General features: G+C 45.2%; 1 protein-coding gene across 1 annotated transcript; it reads left to right on the top strand.

The window, feature by feature from the left end:
- The first annotated feature begins 23 nt into the window (after positions 1–23).
- Positions 24–21,403, top strand: LOC120847838 (serine/threonine-protein phosphatase T). The gene is made up of 8 exons (XM_040219741.3): positions 24–124; positions 5,621–5,830; positions 6,900–6,968; positions 12,491–12,575; positions 17,316–17,416; positions 18,687–18,757; positions 19,313–19,371; positions 21,105–21,403. The coding sequence occupies exons 1-8, from the start codon at positions 107–109 to the stop codon at positions 21,185–21,187; spliced, it is 696 nt and encodes a 231-aa protein (XP_040075675.1). The 5' UTR covers positions 24–106; the 3' UTR covers positions 21,188–21,403.
- The last annotated feature ends 3,349 nt before the right edge of the window (positions 21,404–24,752 follow it).

Here is a 24,752-nt window from a genome sequence, read left to right as displayed (position 1 = left end):
AGTCGAATCCATATGAAATGACCAAATCCAATCGGAGACATTTGCGGATCACGGTTCAAATCCGCATCAGCCCATCAGCTCTCGAACGAAAGCAAGATCGGGAACTATGAAGGCAGCCAATAATGTGAGCTAGGTTTCTTTATTTTTCAGAAATGATTCAGTGATCTAACGAGCCCGTAGCTTATTTTCGGTTTTATCGGTTCACCACATGCCATCTTTTCGAAGTTCTTGAAATGTTCACATTCTCCGAAGTCTGCATTCGGCAAGAGAACTCGCGGCTTCTCAGCGTGACTTGCATTCCTTTTGTTGTTATCTTTCTCTCTCCAGTCGCTGTCTGGGCAATCATTTTGGCGTTGAATTGGCCACGTCCTAAAACAGTTCTTTCGAAGCGGAATTACTAATTGAGATGGGTACACGAATGGACGAGAACCGCCGCAATGCACTGTCTCCACTAGAGATTTATTGAAAACACGGAACTGTTTATGAGCCTTGTCAGATTGCTGAGGCAAGTATTTATATTCCTTGTCTGAGGACAACAGATAATGTGAGCTACATTTTTCTATCTTGCGCAAAATTGTAGTGTTATATTGAGCCCGTTTAGCTTTATTTTATAGTTTCCTATTTTGGTAGTTTTGTCGGCTTGGCTAGAACGCTAGTTCTAGACAGAGATTTGCGTGGAAACTAGGGGTGTCGCGAACCGGCCGAGGTTCGAGTTCGACCAGGTTCGACTTTTTCGAACCTTTTGCGGAAATTTCGACGAACCTTGTGTTGAGGTTCGACTCGTGTGCGCATGCGCGACAGGCTGGACAGTTGGCTTCGGATTGGATGGTAATGGCTAAGGGATGAATTAAGCGCACCGCTGATTGGTTATTTTAGTTAATACAGTACAAAACAATTAAGTTATTAACGTCTAAAGTGACTAAAATTGGTTTCTTTTAATTGCAACTGTTCATAAAATAAAATAACTCTTCGCATAAAAATAAATTCTCTAAACCTAGACATGCGTGTATCAAGGTCTGGCCACACTGTTCGCAAAGTCGAACCGGTCGAATTTGGTGAAAAGTTTCGAAGGTTCGTCGAACCGGTTCGACCCAGTCGAACCCCGAAAGTTCGACCTAAAAATCCGGTTCGACAAAAGTTCGCGACACCCCTAGTGGAAACCGACCTTCAAAAGCAGTAGCACGAAAAAAAAACAAAAAAAAACTTTCAAAATAATTTTAAATATTATTTTGACGTCCGTGACGCCATTTCCTGAAGACGTGAAGTTGTTTTTAAAACCATTTTGATATCCTCCATCAAAATATTTCTAATTATCTTGACATCTCAAACTTGGAACTCTGGAGCTTTGGCCACTTCGGCGTTCGGATCAGACTGGAAGACCCCCTAATGCTGGCACTCAGTTCGTCGAACGCCGACTTTTCATCAAAAGACACTTCAGCGAATTGTCGGCGTGCAGTCGACTGCAGTTTTTATTACCTTTTAGTTGATGTGGAATGCAAAACAAAACTTCTCAAAGTACATCAGCAATCTAGCCAGATGTAACGTTTGCTTGGTTGTGCCCAACATTACAGAATGTGGCACTGCTGCTTTTAGTGATTTAGTTCATGTGTTTTATATAGACAAAGGAGCTGTATGTCGTGTCATAAAATTTGCAGTTGATTGGAAAATGTGTGTATATCGTACAACCATGCCAGAACCTCTGTTCGTTTGCATGGGTCGAAAAAACATCAAGGAGGCAATGTTTGCATTCACAACCTTTTATTTATCATCCCGATCGTTTCATAGTTAACCCAGTCGTTATATACAAACCAAAAATATAACCTAAACTAAACAACAAACTCGCGAAATCCAGTTAAAAACCGGGCAGGAGCCAGATGCAAAGCGAGACTACAACCATACGAAGATGTGCTCGCACGATATGGAGGCACAAAAACCGTGCTAAATTTCTCTGTGTTACATAATGTATGCACTTACATCTGTTAAGTGCAGGGAAGACAGGGATATCCAGCTCACCTTTGTTGGAGATTAAAAATGTTAAGTGAGACGCGTGCCAAAATTATGTGCGAGCTCAGAACATCGCCACTTGTGGGCTTGTCACGTTCGCAAGGATCAACTGTCGAGCCAGTCCCAGACACATGCTGTACACACGCTGAATGAAACAATTTCCACTGCAAACTAGGACCTGAACGTCTTGGGCACACTACACATGACTGTGCCAACATGTCAACACAACACCGATGACACCGTCAGAAACTAAACAGAACGAAACTGACAAAACCACGAAATGGCTACCACTGCTCTGACTGTATGGGCTGCATTGAGGGAGGACGTCGAAATAATAAAGCCACTATTTTGATGTTTTACATAAGTGACATCACAGACGTTGAAATAACTTTAGAGATAATTGGACGGTGGATGTCAAATTGGTCACTGCCAAAAAACGCCAAAAAAAAAAAGCCATCAAAACTGCTGTCCTACTTGTCCTGAATTCCAGGATTGGCTTACACAAAAACATCTTCAAATCGGCAATATATATTTTTCTTTTCTCAAACACAGCATTGTGAATGGATGAATGTTAACAGCTGTACCCTTTAAAATGGTGCTAGCTTCGTAATCGTTTGAAACACATCGTTTTGCTCTTACGTGCTGGTAATCTTGTTTTGCACTGCTTTGCTTTCGCTGTACCTATTAATTTGTCTCCACCGTTGTGTCCTGACTATTTCTCGTATCCAGCGAATGATATGCTGCAGTTACTGGCAGAGTGTGAACAGCAGTGAGGAGTTTCAGTTCTCCCGCTTTCAGTGCGAGCTTTCTACCTCCGATAACGCTTGGACGTCTTGTGAACTTCACGCATTCACACCAAGTCAGAGCACGGAGGAGGGCAACGAGTATGTGTCGGCTGCTGTGCTTTTCAGAGACGCTCTGCACTGCCCGTCCTGTCTATGATTTTTGGCGAAGAGATTGAACAATAGGGGGCACTTTGTCCAGCTTGTTTTTCACAAAGCTCGGTGTTCTCTTGTCACAAGGCATGTGGACCGGATTCTTTACGTCATCTACCTTGATCGACCGTGAGCTCACCTGGGACGCGAGTGCGGCGTCAGCGTTCAGCTGGGGCTGTACAAATGGTGCTCCATTTGTATGATTCATCGATGAAACTCGAGCCCCAGCCAAGCACTGATGCAGCGTTCGGCTACGTCAACTGAGCACGACATCAGAAACGCGAACAAATAATTCACATTATTGTCCCCATGGGTTCAGTTATCAACTTAGCCGCTGGGGCGCAGGGCAGCTGGACCTCTTTTCCAATAGGCGACCAATAAATAATGTGAGATGGTGTTCTTGTAGTACTGGTACTGCTGTGGACCATTCCAGGCTGAGCAGTCCAAGGGGGGTGGGGGCAGGGTACACTCAGTCTAGTGGCTAAGTGCGCAGCCATGGGGCACATCGTCTGCTTACTGGAGTGAGCTGTAACAAACATCTGGGTAAAATGCGAACACATATAAAAATTGTGTCATGGTGGCAATTTCAAGTAGAAACGCGTGGATTTAAATATGCAGCCTAGCATGTAATGTCATACTCTGTAAAAAAGAAAGATTAGCCAGACACTATTGCTGTTCCATGTACCGTGCAAATAAAAAAAAAAAAAAAGCTTTGTATACAGGTGTGCATGACTCACCCCAATGAAGAATAAATGCAGTTCATTCGTGGTGGATCAGCATTGAATGGATACAGGTTTATAGGAGCAACAACCAAAAAGTCTAAATCAAAAAAAGAAAAGAAAAAGTTGCACTCGACAAGCAGCTGCAACTGCGCCTACTCGGGACATTGGTTCGACAAAAAATGAATCCGCACAAAATCCGGTGTCTGCTAAGCCTTGGACAGTAGAAACTTAAGAGCACTTATTATTTCAAATGTTTGGAGTACCATAGTGTATTTTTTAACCTAGGTGTCCCTTTCACGAATTAATACTTATTTCGTATGTAACTTTAATGCATTGTGACAAGTCTAACACCGCGGTTATGTAAGCGTCGACCGTTCAGTGGCATGCTTTATGCGAAGGTGGTTGCGAGTTACAAAAGAGAAGAAAAGCAGCTTACGTTGATGTGATAGCATTAAAAGGAAAGAAAAAACATTTTTTTTAAACAGTCTGGATAGAAAAAGAATGTTATAAAACAAATTTACTACGAGGGAAAAACATTTTAGGGCTATATTTACGACACAAAACGAATTTGTAGTTGGTGCCCACGGGAGCCACTGCAGGTCACGTGGTACACCAGTGCGCTGTCGCGCGGTGCCGTTGCCGCCTTGTTTCAACGAGTTTCTCCACGCCGCCGCCGCCGCGGAAGTTTGTGTGCTCCGTGGCGCCACCACCGTCATCTGACTGGCGCACAGGCCTATCACGTCTGCTTGCGCTTTTTCAGGAGCTTCCTCTGAGCTTTAAAAGTTACTTATTAATCGTGACAAATAGCGACCACTTTTCCGCGGCGCCCACACGCGCCAACTACAAATTTGTATAGCGCCGTTAATATAGCTCTTAAAATTTATATCTTTTGATGTAAATTCGTTTTATGACTTCCTTTTCCCAACCAGGCTGTTAAAATAAAAATGTATTTTTCCTTTGCATGTGTCCTTTAAAGGCCGACCTACAGAATTGTCTTCTGCTAGGCAGAAAGCCATTATCTCGCGTCCTTCTCCCTGCGCTCTCTCTCTTTCCTTCTTTCCTAAAAGGAGTGGGTTTTTGAGCTACTCCCTGTGGAAAGGACCATCTCCTCGCTGGCTGCTCGTCGGGCTTTACTGGGCAAACTGCTATTACCTGTGGATGGGAATGGCGTAATAAAATCCTGGTTGTATTTTAGAACAATCCTGCATTGTAAAGAGTTTCAACGAAAACAAATGTGCCTTTCCCCGAGCTCAAATCTCTGCCATCGGAATCGTATTCTGTGCTGACTAAGTATATGAACTAGTTGAGGGCAGCACTGCAGAATGATGGGATTGCTATTGGTGTAAGTGAAAAAACAAAGGTGGTGGGGAACGGCTCATTAAAGTTTATAAACAGTTTACCAAATCGATGTGACAAACAGCATTAAAAGAGTAAAATGAGAAACATTCCAATGTCATTGCACTGTCCCTTTAATTAAACTGCCAGTGACTATAATAAGCTTAATAGTAATAAATTGATTGCTGGTGTTGTTTTCTTCCAAATCATACAGTGCATTTTGTCTCACAAAAATACTTTCGTGCCTGTGTGTGAGGATAGGCAGCTCATGAAATAATATTACATAACCTTCTCGCAGAAAAAAATTACGCAAGCAAAATCACTGAAAATATTTACTATACCATCATTGTACAATCTGAAAGTTTTTAAAACTGGGTTATCACAATGTATTCATATGACATGAACTTTTATATCAATCCTAAAAATCCCAGAAAATCAATTTAAAAAATTTGGCAGACAACTAGATGAATATGAAAAAGGTGAAGGTCACTATAAACACGAGACCATAAATGAATTATATGCAACTACACTCCTAAATTCTCTATGGAGAAAAGAATGCTACCAATTCAATTCAACCTATTGGAAGTTATTACTACGCACAAACGAAGCCCCCTGTCCCTGCAGTCGGAAGAGCTGCGTGAGAAGGGCAACCAGTGCCTGAAGGAGGGCAAGCATGCAGAGGCGATCCTGCACTACACGCACGCCCTGGCCACGGACCGGGACAACTCGCTGCTCTACGGCAACAGGTGCCTGGCCTTCCTCAAGATGGACCAGTTCTACCTGGCCTACGAGGATGCCCGGCAGGCCATCCGCCTCAGCCCCAATTGGCCCAAGGTGGGCGCCTCATTCCTTTCGCTTCGACTGTGCTGCCTGTTAACATTGGACTGCTCACTTTTTTAGTGGGACCAGAATTCTTGGAAACAACACCTATCCTCTGTTGGAGGTCAAGAAAAGCGGGACAGCCTCCTCTCTTGCCTCGTCTCCAGCATTGGCTCGCTAAACTGGAAAGGGTGGAGACATTTGCGGGGAGAGCCTGTCCCGCTTTCCTTGACCTGCAACAGGGTGTACAACATGGTGCCTTCAAAAGGGTGTTTGGCGTTGACTCTTTGTTAGGCTAAACTATCGCGTGACATCGTGGCATAACGTGACACTGACATCATGTGACATCCCGAAGTGTGACACGGTGATGTAATCGTGTCATACGAGATCACGTGGTGCCGCCAGATCGGGTGGCACTGTGATGTGACATCATGTCCTTTTGGTTCTTCGAGGACAATAAACGATGGTGACGACATCAGGTGGCACCATGACGTGGCATCATGATGTCACGTGACATCATCGAGTCTTGCGACACTACCGTAAAATACCGGGCAAACGCCGGCTTGAAATTTCGAGATAATCGCGATAAAATAAAGGGTGGCCGCTTGGCCGGTCATCAATTTTACAGATCAATGTACTGTGCATGTTTTCTCAGATCTTACAAATTTGGGAACGGGCACCTAGTGTGGAATGGATGGATGCGCAGTATTCTACGGTAGGATGCCCACATGGCCTTTTTACTCTGCCCCCAAAAGAGGAGTGTGATGGGGCCTCATAAATGCTACTATGCATTTAGATTGCCTTTAGGAAGTGCCAAAGAGACAGTCAGTTTTTTTTTTTTTTTTTGCTGAACTTCAGTGAGCTTATAATTTCATACTTTCACACAATACATGTGCCGCTTACGGGCACCTCTGTGGTTAGGCCTAGTGCAATCCGTTTGGAAACTAATTTATCCGGTCCCGTCAAAGGTCAAACATGCTGTTTGTGCCACGCTGTAGAAGAAAGACGAGCCGAAGCGGTATGCAGCCAACCCCTTGGGTTCATTGATTCGGCGTGTCTTCCCCACTCCAAACTTTCCCCGCAGGGTTACTACCGGAAGGCAGAAGTGGAGTTCCGTGCGGAGCACTACAAGGAGGCCATGGAGTCTTTCAGGGTGGGTTCTGCACCTTCCTTTGCTCCACCTGGCTCCACGTAAACTACGCTTAAAAGGACAGCAGATCTCCGAGAAGCATTTTCTTTTAGTGAGAAAAGGACACATATATGAAAAAATTAACTTTCCTTGAAAAAAAGACGAACCAAAAATTAGCACAGTCTTTTTGTTGCGAGACACTTTATGAGTTCGGGGCAATTCTTAAACTTACTTCTATTCTGAGGCATTAAAGAAACACTGCAGGGGTGGAACGGCTGCGCCATTTGCGCCATTTTGCGCCAGACGCATTTGTCTGCGCCATCCTGCGCCATTTTGCGGAAACTGCGACACAGCCAAAACCTCGCGCCATTGTGCTCCGAATCGCACAACGTGCGCCGAAAAAATTATATTTGTCTTGGTTTCGGTTTTTATCGACTTGATTGGGAAATGTGAGCGCGTTTAGTTTGGTCAGATTCCAAGCACTACATCACCTGCGACTGGATTCTTATTCTTCAACCATAAGCGGTTAAGCAAGTCTGCCGAGGTGAGGTGGAGTCGTTAGTCGTCAGATTGCCTGAGGATCTGCGGTCCGGGTTTTGGACGTCAGCCAGTTGAAAACACACTAGCAAAAGATTTCTTTTAGTGCTTCATCGTTAGAAGTTGGAACCGCATTCCTGCAAGATAAATCATGATTTGATTGAACTGAGACACGGTCTGATCCGAAACTTTGCCGGCCAGCAGCTCGCACGCGAGCGGTAGATCTGCTCGACGTACCTCAATCTTGCTCCGACTGATCCCTTCGAATGCGATAACTCCGTTATTCGTAGTCTGCTGCTTCGATATTGAGTTGTACAATAGGATAAACTGAAAATTGGTTGCCCTGTTCCTCCGGGCAACTGCACGTCCGTTGCTTGCGCATGTCACGTGGTTCGCACATATAATTACTATGTCGAGCACGTCTGGGTTGTGCTATAAGCAGTGCTGGTTTGCATTTTGAGCAGCTGAAAGTCACTCAGAAAATATCAAGGACACTATCTTCAGAAACATATGGTACTTGCTTTTTGGTTCTCACTAAGGCCAAGTTTTCGCATATGTTACACTGTTATCCGATCTACCTAGGTTCCTAACCACTCATGTTCACTGTGCTGCTAAGCACAATTGAAATTGCTCCCATGCTTGTCTAAGCCACAAGCTGAAGTGCAATGAAAGCCGATCTGAGCTGCTCCTAGTTTGCTCCAGAATGTAGTTTTAGCTGCTCCCAACCTGCTCCAAAACAGCTGTTTCAGCTGCTCCCGTGGCTGCTCCTAAGTACATTTCCTCAGTTCCACCCCTGCACTGGCACCCCTCAGAAATTGATTTTTATTTTTTACCAGGTGATTTAATATGGTGTCGGAAGACTACCCAATCAGTATTTTGCTACAGAGTCACATAAATTTTTAATAAAGCCAAAAAATGTAACTGCTCGAAACCGAAACACGAGCACGGAGCAATGGTGCGGCATGTTGGCTAGAGAGGAGAGAGAAATGTAGGGGAGGAGAGAGTTGCCGGAAGTCATCTAACTACACCCAACAGCATTTTTTTTTTTCTCCAGTTTTTGGGTTGTGCGCAGTGGACGACAGTTTTAACATTGCAATGGTGAAGCACACGATGGGGAACTCCTCTTTCGCAGTAATGCAGCCAGTCGACTGTAGATCAGGAAGTCTACTGAAAATTCCCTGCTGCAAGGGCTTGAAGTCGGGCAGCACCACGCATTGGCCAAATTTGCACCTAGTAAAAAAATTATATGCCTGCATATTCAACACCAAGTACAGTAAAGCCTCGTTATAACAAAGTTGAAGGAGCGGTCGTATATATTTCGTTATAACCATTACAGTGTAGACCGCATATAACGTATGTCGCGGGAGTCGCGAAAATCCGCACTATAAGCGGTACCGCGCTATAACCAAAACATCAATTTTTCAGGCCAAAATACATGCCATCAGACAACTTACCTTTGTAAAAGAATTTATTTTATGTTAGATGAAAAATAAAGCTTAGTTCGAGGAAAGTCTTTATTTCACCAGACTAGCACACTTCTCTCTCAAGTCTGTCACGCATTTTGAAAAAAAATGAGTGACTTTTGCCTGGCGCAGCCTTTTATCGGCGTCGCGGGTTGCGGACGGACGTTGCGAGCGTTCAGGATTGCTAACCCTACGACGATGAAACGCGCACTCCGCGATGAAAACGCGTGAAAATTCGCATTCTTTATACGGTACGCGCCAGTAATACCTTCAACTTGAGCACAGGCATGAAATGCTCCAAAATAAGAAATCCGGGCGATGTTCGAAAACACAAATGCTTCGAAAGCACCACTGTAGTCGAATTAAACAAACACGACGACACGGGCGTTTCTGCCGTCTTGGGAGTGCTGCCACAACATCGCCGCACGAGTAGGTGGATCTTCCCTTCTAGTACGTGCTAGGTTATCATAGCGACACACAACGAAAATTCACAGTCAAGGATAGCGCTTTTACGCGGAATGATGAGCTTCCACCACGCGGTCTACGTCGACGATCAAAACCGACGCCATGTTTGTGGATAGAAGCAGCCGGCCCGCGACCGGCATGCAACGCGCGCGAACACTTTTCCTCGACTTGCGATTGGTCTGTCGTTGCGGTTGTTTCCAACGCAGCGGAGGGACGCACGCACGTGAACGACACGTGCGTGCATCCCTTTGTCGCTATGGCAACTGAAGCCTCTCCGCTTCTCCCCGCTTCTTTGAGCAGCGTCCTTGCGCCGCGAGTGCCGCTTGCGGCCGGCTCGCGCCGTTATCTAGTGTCGCACAGGGAAGCATGCTCACGGTGCCGGTCAGTCGGCGCGGTCGGCAGGCTGTTCCAGAAACCGAACTATAACCGGTATTTCCCTTCGCGCACCTGCATTTTAAGCGGTATGTAATTACATGGAGTTCTATGGGAGGCGAACCGGTGGTTTAAAAAAGCCGCGTTATACCCGGTCCTGCACCATAAGCGGTTACGTTGTAAGTGGTCTATACTGTAGTTTGTTATAGCCAATGTCCATTTCTTCCCACTATTAGCAAGCAAGGGGAATTATGATTGCTTTGTTATATCCATTAGTTTGTTATATCCCATTTTGTTATACACTCGAATCTCATTAATTCAAACCCTCTTAATTCAAACTTCTGGATAATTCAAACTAACATGCAGGTCCCATCCTATGCGTCCCTATGGGAAAAAACTCCCGGTAATTCAAACTTTGCTTTATTCAAACAAATTTTTGGTCCCCCTCGAGTTTGAATTAACGAGATTTGACTGTAATGAGGTTTTACTGTACACACTTCGTGGCTTGACGTTTGCACAAGTTTCAAGCTCTTACCAATTTGTGTTCGTAAGATGAGCGATGTCTTCATAAAGGAGATGGGGCGACGACTTGGCAACGTCTTCGTGTAAATCAGCTTGGTGGCTGGGCATGTCTTACGGACTAAATCCGAATTGTTTTGATCGGTAAAAAAATTTCTCTTTCGAAGTTAGACAGATTCGCTGGTACTGCGAATGGCAGTTCTGATGTAGAGGTCCCATGACCGTCGACCGCCACCATCGCTTAGTTTGCTTTGTTCAGCCGTCCAGCCTGTGACTCCCGAGCTGATCCCGCGATACAACGCTATGTTGAGAGTTATGCAGTGCATATGCTTCTGGCACTGCAACTTTTGTTTCTTTTCTTTGTGCAATCAACGTATTTGCAGTTGTTTAGAAGCCACGAAAAAATGGGTTACTTATTTTTATATATATATATTTTTAATATTGAATGTGTGCTTTCGATGACCCCCGACTTTGATTATATTTGGTGGTTGTGTCTGAACAGCACATGACCACGGAGAAGAAAAGGAGCGCGACTCAAACGGGCCAGTTCTCAATCAACAGTTTTTGGGAGGAAAACAAACAAAAAACAAATTTTGAGCCGGAAATTGTGTTTTGGGTAGCTGGTCTCCCATATGTCACCACAAGTAAAAACCTCGGTGAGCATAAATACCCTGTCAGTGTGTCTTTCACCCTGAAATAGAGGTGTGTTTTGGAATCACTCTTTTTTTCAAAATGTGTTTTACAACATAAATATTAAACTAAAGTTAAAAAAAAAAAAAATGTTTTGGGAAGGAAATTTTTTCGGGTGCTTAGCACCTTCCTGTGAGTGCACTCACCGAAGTTGTATTGCCAAACTGTCGTTGGCCTCTGCGGACACATTCGGCGGGAAGTGTGGGGATCATTCCAGTTCTGCTGCCGGTAGAGAGGCCCCACAACGGCAAACCGGGAGCTGGTTTGCCGTTGTGGGTCGCTTTTCCGGGGGTAGTAGAGAAAGCGCGTTTGCGAAAGCACAGTCAAAAGCTTGTGGCAGCCTATAACGTCGTGGGACTACCAGGGAGGGCATCTACGCTCCGTTTTAGCAAACGACAAAAGCTACGACCTCGGTGAGCCAGTGGAAGCGTCGAAGCAAGGCACGCAGCAACTCGTGTTGGCGTTCACTCCTCCTCTGGGGTGCTGTCGCTTCGCTCCGTACCGTCTCTCCGATTGGCTTACATGGGCCGTGGCGTTTGCCCTTTGCAAAGTTATGCTGAAATGGAGTATAGATGCACTAAATTCCGAGCCATAGCCAAAATCCCCGACTGTAAGAATTTTCTATCTACTGTATATTTTTATTCCAGTATGTGTCTGGATTTTACTTACGTAACCCCCCCCCCCCCCCCCCCCCCCCCCCCCCATGATGCCATATCTAGTTACCGAGGCTAAGTAATTAAGTAAATGAATGCGCATGATGAAAGACAAAGTTAGCAAACACGAGAGCTTTTTAATCGGCAAAGGTTGCGCAAGAGATGGCATATAACCAGGTGCGTCGATGAAATTTAGTTGGCTGCACTTTAGATGTTTTGTGCGTTGGCCTTTCTTCTTTTTTTTGTTCGTCGTCTCCAGTTTGGATTACGCAAAATATATCTGCTTTGTTCCGGAGGCACCGAGCGGACATTATGTTACGGTGCCTGAAACGTGTCTTAAACCGGCGTATCTACCATCCCATTTCACTTGTGCGTCGAAGCTGGTCTCGAAGTGGCAACAGACAACGTCTCTGGAGACGGCAGGTCGCGGTCGGACATCACGATCTTGACGGTGGGTCGTAAAAGTGCCGATGAAAGAGGCGAGGAGATGCAAGGGTAGCTGTCGCCGCAGCGTCCCAGTTCGCGTGTGCTTCGGTCTCCTCGGACCGTCTGGATTGAAAGTGGCCCGCAGGAGAACGGCCATCTACCGCAAAAGCCTAGTACGTCGCCACAGCACTGCCAGGTTCGTGGTGGGTGACTGTGACACTTTTGCAGTATTGTCGGGTGGCAGCTGAGGGTCCACTTTCGAGGCCACGGTAAATGCACCATTCCGAGACACGTCCCAAGCAACCTAGTTTCGGGAACGTCTCCACATTGCAGTGTCACAAGTCGAATTTCATGAGCTTTCCAGAAAACAATCGGTGTGTGCTAAGGCGACCTCCTGACTCGCCGCGTCCTTGTCTCGCAGAAAGCGCTGCAGCTGAGTGGCGACGACCCCAAAGTCCTTGACCAGCTGCGCAAGTCGAGGCGGGAGTTCGAGAAGCAGACCAAGGGTGAGCCACAATCTCTTGTGTGCCTCTCGTCTGGGCCCGACAAATATGCATGCTCGTTGCGCGGCATCTCGCAACACCGACGCACAGTATCGCACACTTTGCTGCCAGTGATGGCTCCGCGCCGGCTGCCTGATGTCCGGATTGCCACACCGATCTTTGCAATGTTTTTTTCTCAGCGAATGTGTAAGACTTGTGAGCACCTCCAGACACAATACCGTGCATGTGCGAGTCGGCTGTCATAATAAATGGAATTATGGCTTTATTGTAGCTTACTTTGTACCGAAAACATTTCAAAATAGGACAGCAGCTGTTGTGTGAGCGTATGCTATAGTATGCTGCATGACCGAGCCACAAGCATAAAAAAAATGGCTTTTTTTTGTGTGTGTGTTTGAAATCTAACTAATTCTAGATGTGGCTAAAATATTTTCAGTTCTCGTCAAATAGCTTAGGACTGGGTTCGAAGTAGCTTAGGGCTGGGTTCGAATTCTCGACGCCCGTACCGCTGCGTCCAGAATTTCACGGCTGCTCACTGATGCTCGAGTTGAGCGTTGGGGCAATGGCAATCAGTTGATCATAATAGACCACAAATAAAGTTCATGCTTCAAGTCTCTTACAAGTACCATCCGCCACTGTCAGGCGAATACGTGAGACATGTGCCACAAGCGAGTGCTTCGCCGCCATTCGCTTTTAAGGGCCCCACGAGACGTGCCCCTTGCACACTGATGCACTTGTAAGACAAGCACATGAAGGGGCTTTACAGTGGACGTTAGACCCCACTAAACAAGCTACGCTGAAAGTATCGGCACTTCACTCCCAGATTGTCTTGCGGGTTACGCCATTTTGGTGCTTTGCGTGGAGCGGGTGCAAGCTGCGATAGTTTAGGTACAGTGTGAAAAAAATTGGGCAATGCCTTTTTGCACTGTTTTAGACTGTTTTTACATTTCTGGAGAACTGAAAAGTATTTTCTGCGGTTTTAGACAAAGCTTCAGACGACTGGCAACCGTAATTTGAAGCACCAAAATGGCTGGATTAACCCTTTCTAAAATGCAGTCTGGCAACCTTGATCGGGCTAGATGCAGAATCCAAAGTTCTGTGATCACCCGATACAAAGGGGAAGCCGAAGAATCCAATCCAATCAGTGTATGGCTTATGTGCCATACTAATGGCGGCCTTCTTGAGGCCAACGAAGGAAGAACTTGAAGGTGCTACTGAGCGGAGGATATATGAGGCACGTTTTCGATGTCGGTACAACACGATGCACCAATTAAATACAACGGCTGCCTAAGCATTTGTTTCGAAGTGTAGTTTACTCATTCTCTTGTAGAGATGCCGCAAACTTTTTTCAAACCTAAGGTTCGAAGGTCGAACCAGGGGGTTCGTAAGTTTCGCTCTGTCGAACCTTTGCGTTTATAAATTGTATTATTTCAAACTTTCGAACTTCTTATATTGGGAAATCAAATTATTTCAAACTTTTTGCGGTAAGAAATTTGCAATTTACAAACGTTCAAACTTACTAAATATAAAAATATGACGATTTTCAAACTTTTGAACTTGTTTCTTGAAAAGCTCGAAAAGTATCATATTTCCAAACCTGCCATCTTGAAAAGTTCAACGAATTGCGGATCTCATCAAAATCCAAAATATAGCACCGAAGCTTTTCTTCATTGTTCCTAGGCCACCACACGAGTTCTTGCCTATCTTGCCTGTCGTTGGCGAGCCCCGACTGGCAACTGCCCAGACTTTGTTGCTGCGCGTCGCGGCGTGCTTCGAGTTTAGCTTCGCTTCGCAACACATTGCAACCTTTGCAACCTTTCTGACTTTTTTGGTGAAGATCCAACAATCAAGCATGGAGCAGGCTGACATACATGCAATCACTATGATCCTGTTAAAAAAACCTGGACGCAGACTCTCAAGATAATGAATCATTCCTCTACAGAGTTGTTTTAGGTGACTAAAGTGACGTGTGCTCATTTTACCTCCGTCCTTATATTTGTGCGTTTTTCTTATTATTACTCAAGAAAACTGCCTTCAGAAAGTGGAGATCTCACAACCTAATTACACGTTTTACCTCTAATGGTTTTAAATCATATTAAAAATATTTTTCAGAATTTAAAAAAAAGGTGGGGTGAGGTGAGGTCCTCCTTAAAAAAAATTGCATGAAGTTTATAAATGCCTATAAAAAATTTTCTTTTGCAGTTCCACACACACAGGAATGTGAACCCTGTAAGAGCTCTAAAAATACAGTGCACATCCATGCAAACGAATGTGACCATGAAGGAGGGAAATATTTTAGGTTAAAAAGCCTGGCAACTCGACCAAACTAGATGGCCCGAGTGTTACCACTTTGTTGAAAAATAAAAGGGGAGAAAATGTTAAAATCTTGAAATTAAGATGCTCGGTTCTTCAGCAGTAACTTCAAGGTTGCCTTGTAGCTGACTCTTCTGTGCCCAGCTCTGAAGATGACATTTGAGAAAAGCTCTTTATCAGCTATACGGTCTATACATCTTTAAAAGAATGCCTCTGGAAGGTGCCATTTAGGAAGTTTCTACAAATGGCGCATGTTTTCCTCTCTCTCTCTCGAGCGACGCACACGCGCGTGCCAGGCTGTGGGGCAGTACACGCTGTGGAGCAGTACATGCTTTTGTTTCTTTTTTGTTCCTGGGTGCGAGCAAGCACGTCTCCCAGCCGGCACAAGCTCTCGGAATCGATAGTGCTACGGCGGCAGTTTGTAACCGGCTATTTGTATTTTGCTCGAAAGTGCATTCTGTCGGCATCGGGTACTGCAATGTCATCACTCCAACCAAAGTGCAAATGAAGGCACCATTCCAATATTCACAAAACCACAGCCCAGCGTGCGATCTCCACAGCCCAGTACGAGTGTGTTTGCAGCTTCGGAAAGTGAACGACGCAACCGCTGAGCTTCAGCGCCAGCTCGCTGTCTTCCGTTGTGCTTTGGTTGTGCATGCACGCTTGTGTTAAGGGCAGAAAGATCACGCTTAAAACGGAGTGGTGAATGGAGTATACCTGGGGCAACCTTCTCCCAAATGAACGGCGCGCGAACCACACCGTGGAGAAGGCTTTCGACTCTCGAGCTTAGTCCGCTGACCATCGCCGCTCCATCGGAGGAAAACATGCACAGACAGACAGCAGTATGAAGTGCTCCAGTTGAGGAGCAAATTTCATAACCAGTGTTTGGGTATGTGCATTTAGGTTGACTGTACAGCTTCCAGTGTACATACAAAGCCTTGTTTATGTTTGAAGAAGTAGCTTAAAGCTAAACAAGGTCAGGATGTGTCCAAGGAGCCCGTTGAACTGCTTTTTTAGGGGCCTCGAGTTTAGTCGTTGAGTGCCGCTGTGTCGGGTTCTGTGTTGATTCTATTGCCTGTGGCCCAGTATTTTCTTCGTCCCACGATACATGGACCTCCAGGGAAATAGCCTGCCTTAATTAAAATGAGAGTCGTCATTCCCACCAGCCAGAGGTTGTGGCCAGTATTGAGTAATGGCAAACACTAAATGAACTTCATGGCACCTGCAAGATTCATACTAAAATTTCCGGAGCTCAGCTCTCAATATTTACGGGAACTCCAGTCTTCATGAGGTTCGAAGACTTAGAACTTTGCAAGCTTAGGCTTCAAAAAAATTCAATCTTTTCAAAGTTTTCGAAAATGAAGCTCATACCAATTCGAAATTATTGAATTTTGCGAACCTGAATCATACAAAAATTGAAACTACTATTGAATTTTGCGAACCTTAATCTTAAAAAAAAAAATTTTCAGCCTTTCCACTTAACTGAAGAAGGAAGAGCAGCGGAGCTGTAGCTTCTGTTCTCATCGGTGGCTTTCCAGGCGGGCAATCTGCTCTTCTTTCGCAAAAGCATCTGAAGCGCTCGACGCAGTGGAACTTCAGGCAATAGCGGCCTCGCGGCGGTTGCGGAACCATTTGCACTGCTGCGCACTTCGCCGCTCGTTCTGTTCCCGCTCTTCTTCCTCCGAAGAAATGTTGTCGCCATCTATGAGTGACGGCAGCGACCAGTTGTCTGGTTGCCAAGGCTGGAAAGGTTGCTCCGATCTATGAGCGATGGCGGCAAGCAGACAACCAGCAAACACAACAGTCTGGACAGCTACCGCCATCTATGAGCGATGGCAGCAGTTAGAGTTTTGTGTCAACATTTGTTTGGTACCGGATACGAACATGGGAAAACTATCCCTTAACAGCTCTGCTGTAAAAATCCAAACCGTGGAATTCAAAACTTTAAAACTTAGATGACTTCGAACTTTACGAATTTGAATCCGGGCAATTTCGTAAGTTCCGAACTTTGCGGAATCAAATCCCCGGAAGGTTAGCAAAGTTCGAAAGCCATCAAATTCAAACTTCGGGAGGTTCGCGACGTTCCTAATCTTTTGGCATAAGTATGACTCTAAAGTCTTTTAATTCCGGAAATTTAATTGAGGGGCTTATGGGTTGCCATACTGTGCTGGTCATTACTTATGTTCGCACCGTCGAAACTGGAACAAACCAAGAAAGAATTATTTGGTGATCGAAGAATCAGTTCTCATCTGGCAGTGACGTGCAAAACCGGCAATGCCCGACGAAATAGTTTCGTGACTGCCATTAGATCGTCGAAAATGAAACTGCCTTTTGAGCCATCAGATGGCACTAAATTTTAAGAAGGGTCTATTGTCGTTACTTCAATGAATGCCTGTCACCCAAGGCCGTGATGCAGCTCGAGTGTTTTTTCAGTGGACAGCCAGATCCCCTGGATGGGAGCTGCCACGGGATTTGTGCTGGGCGTGCTCATCGTCGTCTTTGATGTGGGCATCAGGAAGGAGCCCTACCTGCTGGTCGGTGAACTTGGTTGAGAAAAATATTTGGAATAGTCATTTCATTTGACACGAAAATATGTATAGAAACAAGCTGGTCCACGAAAGTAAAACTGCTTGTGCATGGTACCAGACAACCAACAAAACATGTCATTATATAATACTGTAAAAAAAAAAACATAGGAGCAAAAAAAATCACAATATGACAGAATTACTCTAATTAAGTGACATAATGATTATTGTGAGAACATATGACACCATGCACATACATCCTTTTGACTGCTCAAATGGGTGATAAATAAACAAAGACTCTAAGAAAATGTTATATAACGATTATATAATGAGGGTCTTTCTTTTTTACCGTAATTTGTTAATATCTTAGGAATTATGTATCTTTCACAATTCCTATATCTATTTCTATTTAGAGGGGACTCTAAGCCAGCACTTCTTGACAAGGTCTGTTGTGGTGCCTGGAATGCAACTTAGACTGGTGTGTTTACAGCGGTGTCAAAACTGTTCCCTCAATCTCCGCCCGATGACGAACAGAAGTGTCGAGCTGTCACTGCCTTGATCCTGGCAGTGGCACAGTAGTTGACACGGTTGCAGCAGACAATCGAGTGAAGCTAAAGCAGTCATGAGACGAGACGCTGCGACGACAGTGACACTTGCACTCTCTCGTACTTTTTTCCAGGACTTCTAACAGTGTTGGGTAAAGTACATCTAAAAAGTACTTAAAGTAAAGTACAAAGTAAACGAGAGGTTAAGTACTTCAAGTAAAGTAGTAGGTACACCAGGCACAACGTATTCGAAGTGCCATAAACACAATGTACTTTCAAAGTAAAGTATGCAATTACTTTCTAACACAATTTTCATGATGCCCTTTCATTCCCCTGTACTGTGTTCATCCCTAAATTGATATGCATTGCCCCAGGGGCAACCCCCCAGGGTTACCCCCAAGTACCAAGCAAAAAGTAGCGCGAGTTTCAGATGCAGACGAAGTGATGCGACTTCTGCTTGCATTTCTGGTGAGAAAATATGCCCTCCGGTATTTCTTCAGAGTTGACAGACCTTCATACTTTCCTCAGAAAGTATGAGGGTTTCTAAACTTGTTTGAAGTAGTACGGGACCACTTTTGATGTGTGGGTGGGATAGGATGCTAAACACGTCGACTGAAGATGTGTCGCAGGCACCATAGCGGTATATCGCGAGGGGTCGAGCTTCCTTCGATACATCATAGTTCTTGGGGTGCACGCAACTCTGGCAGAGGCTGACATTGTTGTCTCGGTTGCAGAATCCCATCTGGATGACTGCGGTCGTGATGACAGCGGCACTCATCTGCTTCTTCATTGCCAGGTTCCACAGGTGAGGCCCTCTGAGAAGTTGTCCCTTTTGTCGGTTCGGGCAAGCCGGCGATATTTGTGGAAAAACTCTGGCGGCTCGTATCCAAACCACCGCAGCCTGTGGCTCTCAATCGTTGCTGAGGCTCTCACAGATTTGACAGCCACCACAGGCATAAAGAAGCACGTGGCAGCTTTGGCGCACCAAGGGAGCCGTCGTGATTTGCGTAAGCTGTGTCAATGCCGAGCCAAAGGGACGAGCGCTTTGTCGCAGATGCACCAATCGGCGAGTGAGAATTTTGGTAAGCACAGTTGTAGCCAAAATAAATACTGGGTTGTTAGCTATGTCAAACTCGACGTGCCCGACGACCACATTTAATGGTGAGCGCACGCTCCGGGGAACCTTCTTTCAGATCACTCGTCTTTCGTTCAAAACATTCGCTGACATGCTGAGCGGAATAAAGGCAAAAACACGCACACGCGAGAACAAATAGTTCCGTCTTTCATCACACCCTTGTGTGATGCAAGTGAATGTCAATAAATGCCACGGCAGTCTCAGCCTGCCCAATTTTCGATGCAGGAACAGCCTTCAGGGCCAGCGTAAGAGCTTGCTGGAGCCTCCGGTCGATCTTTTTGGAGGTGAGTTCATTGGCCCTTCCTTGCCGCCCACTGTGGCCAGACTTCGACGTAGCGCAATCTTTTTCGGGCATGACACGACGGATCTCGGAATGGCTTGGCCTGGAGGTCTTTGACATGACAGTGTGTGCGTTTGAGCTTTTTGCGGTGAAAGTGCACAAAAATGCGAGGTATGACCGTCCTTGTGGACGTCATACCTCGCATGTTTGTGCGAGCACTCTTTTGCGTTACAACGGTTTGCCGCAAGTAATAGCACCTTTCCAGCTTTGTATTAGACTTGTGTGGGCTCTTGGTAGTTCTCCTGTAGACTATTTATTGACTGCATTATACAACCATTGCCTGTTATCGTTCGTCCAGTCTCTTATTATTAAGGCGCAAAGAATTGCTCCCAGACACCAGATTGTACTAAAATCAGTATTTCTATAGCACATTACTGGAACTGTGCTAATATTAACACACACTATAGCACACTACTGCAAAACATTCGCTTGTTACTCCCGCCCCTTCTTTTACTAACAATTTTCCACCTAGTAATAAATGCCAGTTGTAAGTAGCATTCTATCCTGTCTCAATGTTCTTCCTCCCTTGTCTTCACACTAATTTTACCAAGATGTCTAGCCAATTAGCCTGCCAGATGGTTTTAATACAATTTGGGCTTGCATAGTGTAATAAAATGCTAATTTTACTAATGGCGATAACGAAACATAGCAGTTTGAGCTTCAGCAGTTGCTGCGCATGAACACTGGAGGACCGTGTTGCCAGAGTTGCGGCGTCGAAACACCGGGAAAAATTGTCCGATCTAAAGCGGACAAAAAAATAAGTGCATAATCTTTATAAGAATATTTTATAGCCTCGAGCGTGCAGGCGTAGCCAGCACATGCGTCGAAAAGCAACAAACACGTGCTGGAGGCCAGGCGTTCGAGAGAGACGCCATGCCTTTAATTCTCACTTTGAGAGGGACTGTAGCCAACACCCTGTTGTGCCGGCGCATGCACACCACCATCCGAGCAGACGAATTTGCACGCTGTACGGCTAGACCTCGGATAGTTTGTAGCAAGCCCGAAGAGTGCGATATTCACTTACGACATCCTGAGGAGATGCGTTATAGACTGAGTGCGAATCTAGCATGAATCGATAGTGGAAGTGAAAACGCCAGGAAAATCCTTTCCAATCGTGCTTGGGAGGCAGTGCAGAAACAACAAGGACGGCGCAACGATGGCGAATTACGCGAGCGCCGAGCTCCCGTGGCTGTGACGCACGTTACGGGATAGCATAAATGCAGTCGGATTTTCGACGCAGATTATTTTTTGTCGGCCAATTTCTGCGGAGTCCCGTAACGTTTGGGCGTAACACTCGGCTCCAATGGCCGGCTGTAACAATAAACGAAGGCCGAAAAATGTTACACCCATAGGGAATCGCACATAAATACCACGGTCCCCAGCAGGATTCGAACTCGTCACCTTGAGATTGCGAGCCAAGTGCTTTGCCAGCCAAGCTATTCGGGGTCGGTGGTTGCTAGCATGCAAAAACAAACTCATTGGCGCAAGCTTCGTGGCCTTTCCTACCATGCTGCGTCATCTCGCAGCTTGTGTCAGTAATGGGAGCGGATCTTCAGTAGGTGTTGCCATTCAGATGCCCTTCTGTTTTTCCCTGGAAGGCCAATCACACGTTATGTGCTTGCCGGTCTTTGTCAGCATGATCAAGCTCGTATAATCCTTTTTTTTTTTCTGTTTCAGAAGGAGATTACCAGCAGGAATCTGAGCAGGCGGCTGCTGGTGATGGTCAGGACCGGAAGGAACCCAAGCTGAAGAAAAGGTGATGCGTCGGAGCGTCTGGGGTCGGGAACGGTGGGGATGCTGTGGTTGTCGTTTGGTGGGTGCCATGCTCCGTGCAGGTGCGCGGTGTGGGCACGCGATTACATTCCTAGTCATTGGACACTCTCATTTGTAGCCTCTGTCGAGGTGCACGGTGGACCAGTTGCAACTCACTTGTAGCCAAGAGCCCAGAAGGGGACCATTAAACACTTTCGTACGCACGTGAGAGTTTGGACTCGTATTTCTTTCTCTCCTGCGGGTCTCGTTAATATTTCATGCTTGTTTTTACGCTCGAGTATTGAGAGTAACGTTTCAGACTTGTTTCGTTGTGCAGAAACTCGGGCAAAACAGACTTGCAAACCCAAAGTTTCTTTGTTTTATTTTTTTTGAAGGGAAGTTACAGAGGTTCTTGGTAAAAATGAGTTAGAGGTGAATTCTGGCATATTTTTGTCTTGTGAATTTGAATATCACAAGAATTTGATGCAAACATATTGACAGGCGCGAGAAAAACCAACCGCTGGATGTGACTTTGTACCCAGAGGTTTGGACTGCCTTTGAGCATGCCCCTTGCAAGGAAAAGCATGTAGCATTTTTGACTGCTTAGGCTTGCAGATGGTGCAATGTTGAGGTCACTGTATAACACGTCATGATTCTCTCCTTCACCAAACGCTCCGGGAAAGAGGGGCTTCAACATTATTTTGAAAGTGTGTTGTGGCCATTTGGCACACCAATCCAAAATATAATTTTGATTTTTGTCATCCTAAATGCTTTTAATTTCTTTTTAAAGGCAGTGCATGTGCTTTTGTTTATTTATATATTTGTATAAATACCCGCAAGGCTATCGGCATTATAGAGGAAAGTGGAAACAACGAGATAACAATAAAAAACGAGACTAATTTTACGTCTAGGTCATGGAGGCTGAAAACAGTAAAGGGTGCTAAAAGTATTTTTATGAAACGGTTGATTATTAACAGTGAATAAAATATAAGCTGGAGTGTGGTTCTATTCTAAAGACGTTTTAGGGACAAATGAATGGCAAAATGCATTTAGTCTTACAAATAGGGACGGCCACTTTGAACTGATGGTCAATGCATGGTGAAACATAGAACATAGCCTGACAAGCGTTAATGAGCTTTTAGATTCTGTGTTTTTGTGGTCTGCATGCTTTGAAAGTTTCTTTATTTGATTCCATGTATTATTTTGCTTTGGGAGCATGAATGAAGCCAAGGTGCACAAACCTTTCTGACCTTAGCAGCTTTCTGGGACTCTAAACTCCCCCCTGCTCAAGGAAAAGAAAAATCTCGGAAGGGAAATGGTATAGGCCAGCTGGTGAGCTTTCAGCATGGTGGTTACTGGATTATCCCGTTTTCTGTATCTTTTATTTGATTTTCCCCTTTTTGTTTCTCCTTCGCTATATTATCCCCTTTTTTGATTTCTCCTTTGTTAGATTAACCCCTTCCTTATTTCCTCGTCTATAAATGGGGCTATACAGTCTGTACAGGGTCAATAGCTGTGTCGTAGCCAGGGTTGTATAACCTGGGTACAAGCAACTGACAATCAGTATTTAGGGATACCTTTTGTTTATTGTAGGTACTTTTCTTTTGGTAACTGTAGCCAACTGTGTCCGAGGTACAATTTCTAATAACTTTTGATTGGAACGAGTTGCTTTTCTACAGATACTTTTTTGTGAACCTCCAGTAACCCGAGAAAAGATTCATATCTATAGAGTATGGCTCTAAGATAAGAAGATGAGTTACCAAAAAAAGCATTTCTCGAATTGTCTCTCGTTCGGTACAATCTGTACGGCTGACAAACATTGTTTTTGGAGGTTCAGTGCCCCGAGGTGGAATTAGTTTAGTCTGGCGTAGGTTTCACTCATATTCTCCAGTGAGTAAACTAAGGAAGCTATCTCAATATCCCTTGTAACTCTACCTAGTTAAAATTTTGTTGCCTCACAGTAATTGTTACAAAATGGTTTGTTATTGTAAAAGATAGCTGTGGAGTGGAAGAAATCTTTCAATATCAATAGGTACTTTTTAGAGCGCAGCTCTTAGTCGCCCGTTTCCGGCTTGTGCGGCGTCAGCGTAACCGTGTGGTGCATTATGGGACGCGTGATGTCACTGATGACGTCATTAGTGACGTCATTGGCATCGTTATCATCACTGGTGACGTCATTGGCATTCGCATTAGCGTTATTAGCGTTATTAGTGACGCTATCGGCATCGTCGCATGTCACTGATGACGTCATCATCATCGGCATCGTCATCATCACTGATGACGTCATCGGCATTCGCATTGTCATCGTCAGTGATGATGACGTCACTGGTGACGTCGCGGATGACGTTATCGTCATTGTCACGTGACCTTATAGGGGTCATGTGACCCCAGTGACGTCACATGACCCCTGTGAGGTCACGTAATCCTTGTGAGGCGACGGCGACGCCGCTCGGAGGGAGGAATAGCAAACAGGATGAGGACGGGAGGAGGAGGGAGGAGGGGTATACCTTCCCCTCAGTACCCTTCTCTCCTCCTCCTCAAGAGCTGCGCTCTAATCTGGCGTTACAGGGAGTTGTAAACGGCTTTCATTTTTTTAAATAAGTACCTAAGAAAGTACTTTTTAGGATAAGCCAGTGTAACTATCCTAGGTACTCTATATCGCATTCAATATGAGTTGAAACAGTCCTTCATGCTTGTTTGGCATAGTTGCCAGCTTTTTATAAAGAACTGTTCCAAATTGGGAATACAGTGCAAAGTGTAGGCCCCCTACTTCAGACTCTTTGACAAATTGAGAGATAAAATAGCTTTTGAAAGGTCGGATCGACTGTTTCAGCTCATGTTGATTGTGATAGTACATTTTTGGAGTCACTTTTACGACCCCAGGGGTGGAAGCAAGCTTCAGCCTTTTGTAGCAGGTCTGGGAGCAGCGAAGACTCCCCTTTGGAACTTTTACTGCTTTGGAGCAGCTCAGGAACCACAAAAGTCAAGTAAATCTGGGAGCTGGTCACGCAGGTAGAACTTGAGGCTATGAGCACCGAGGTGTTTTTCTAAATACAAAAATATCCCAACGAAAAAGCATCTCCATGTGACGTTCCAGAGCCATTTCCGTACCACAGCCTCCTATACTGATAATGCCTGCCCAATCGCCAGTTGCCAGCTATCACCATGAGGGTGCGCCGCTTCCCCATACAACACAGAAAACGTAAACGACGTGAACCATGCGACTAAGCTTTTCTCGTACATTCTTTCATTTTTGGGGCTATTTTGGGCATTTGACATGGTAGCTGTGGGTCACATTTAGGCTTTCTTTTACCGCGCTTTTTATGCAGATTCTCAAAAAGAGATGCCGGGACTGTCATATTTCCCGAAACCCCAAGCAACACCCATACCATGAAAAGTGACTGAAGCTTATTTTGAGGAAAGATGGTATCTCAAGTTCTACCTTCTGCTACTCCAAAATATGGAGCTAACACCTTTTTGCAGTGGACATTAAGAAAGGCCAGTCTAGATAGGCCTTCCTTAAAGCTCGGTTTGAGTGAAACATCAGCATCCCGCTGAAGCTTGACTCAAAGC

This window comes from Ixodes scapularis, unplaced genomic scaffold (assembly GCF_016920785.2).
Source record: "Ixodes scapularis isolate PalLabHiFi unplaced genomic scaffold, ASM1692078v2 PGA_scaffold11__112_contigs__length_91849675, whole genome shotgun sequence".
Classification (NCBI taxonomy): Eukaryota; Metazoa; Arthropoda; class Arachnida; order Ixodida; family Ixodidae; genus Ixodes; species Ixodes scapularis.
The sequence above is the reverse complement of the archived record's forward strand: the minus strand, read 5'-3'. Positions and strand labels throughout refer to the sequence as shown.

Coding starts and splice junctions, on each gene's coding strand:
- LOC120847838 (XM_040219741.3), top strand. Junction 18,758..19,312: donor TTCATTGCCAGGTTCCACAG/GTGAGGCCCTCT, acceptor TTTTCGATGCAG/GAACAGCCTTCAGGGCCAGC. Junction 19,372..21,104: donor TCCGGTCGATCTTTTTGGAG/GTGAGTTCATTG, acceptor TTTCTGTTTCAG/AAGGAGATTACCAGCAGGAA.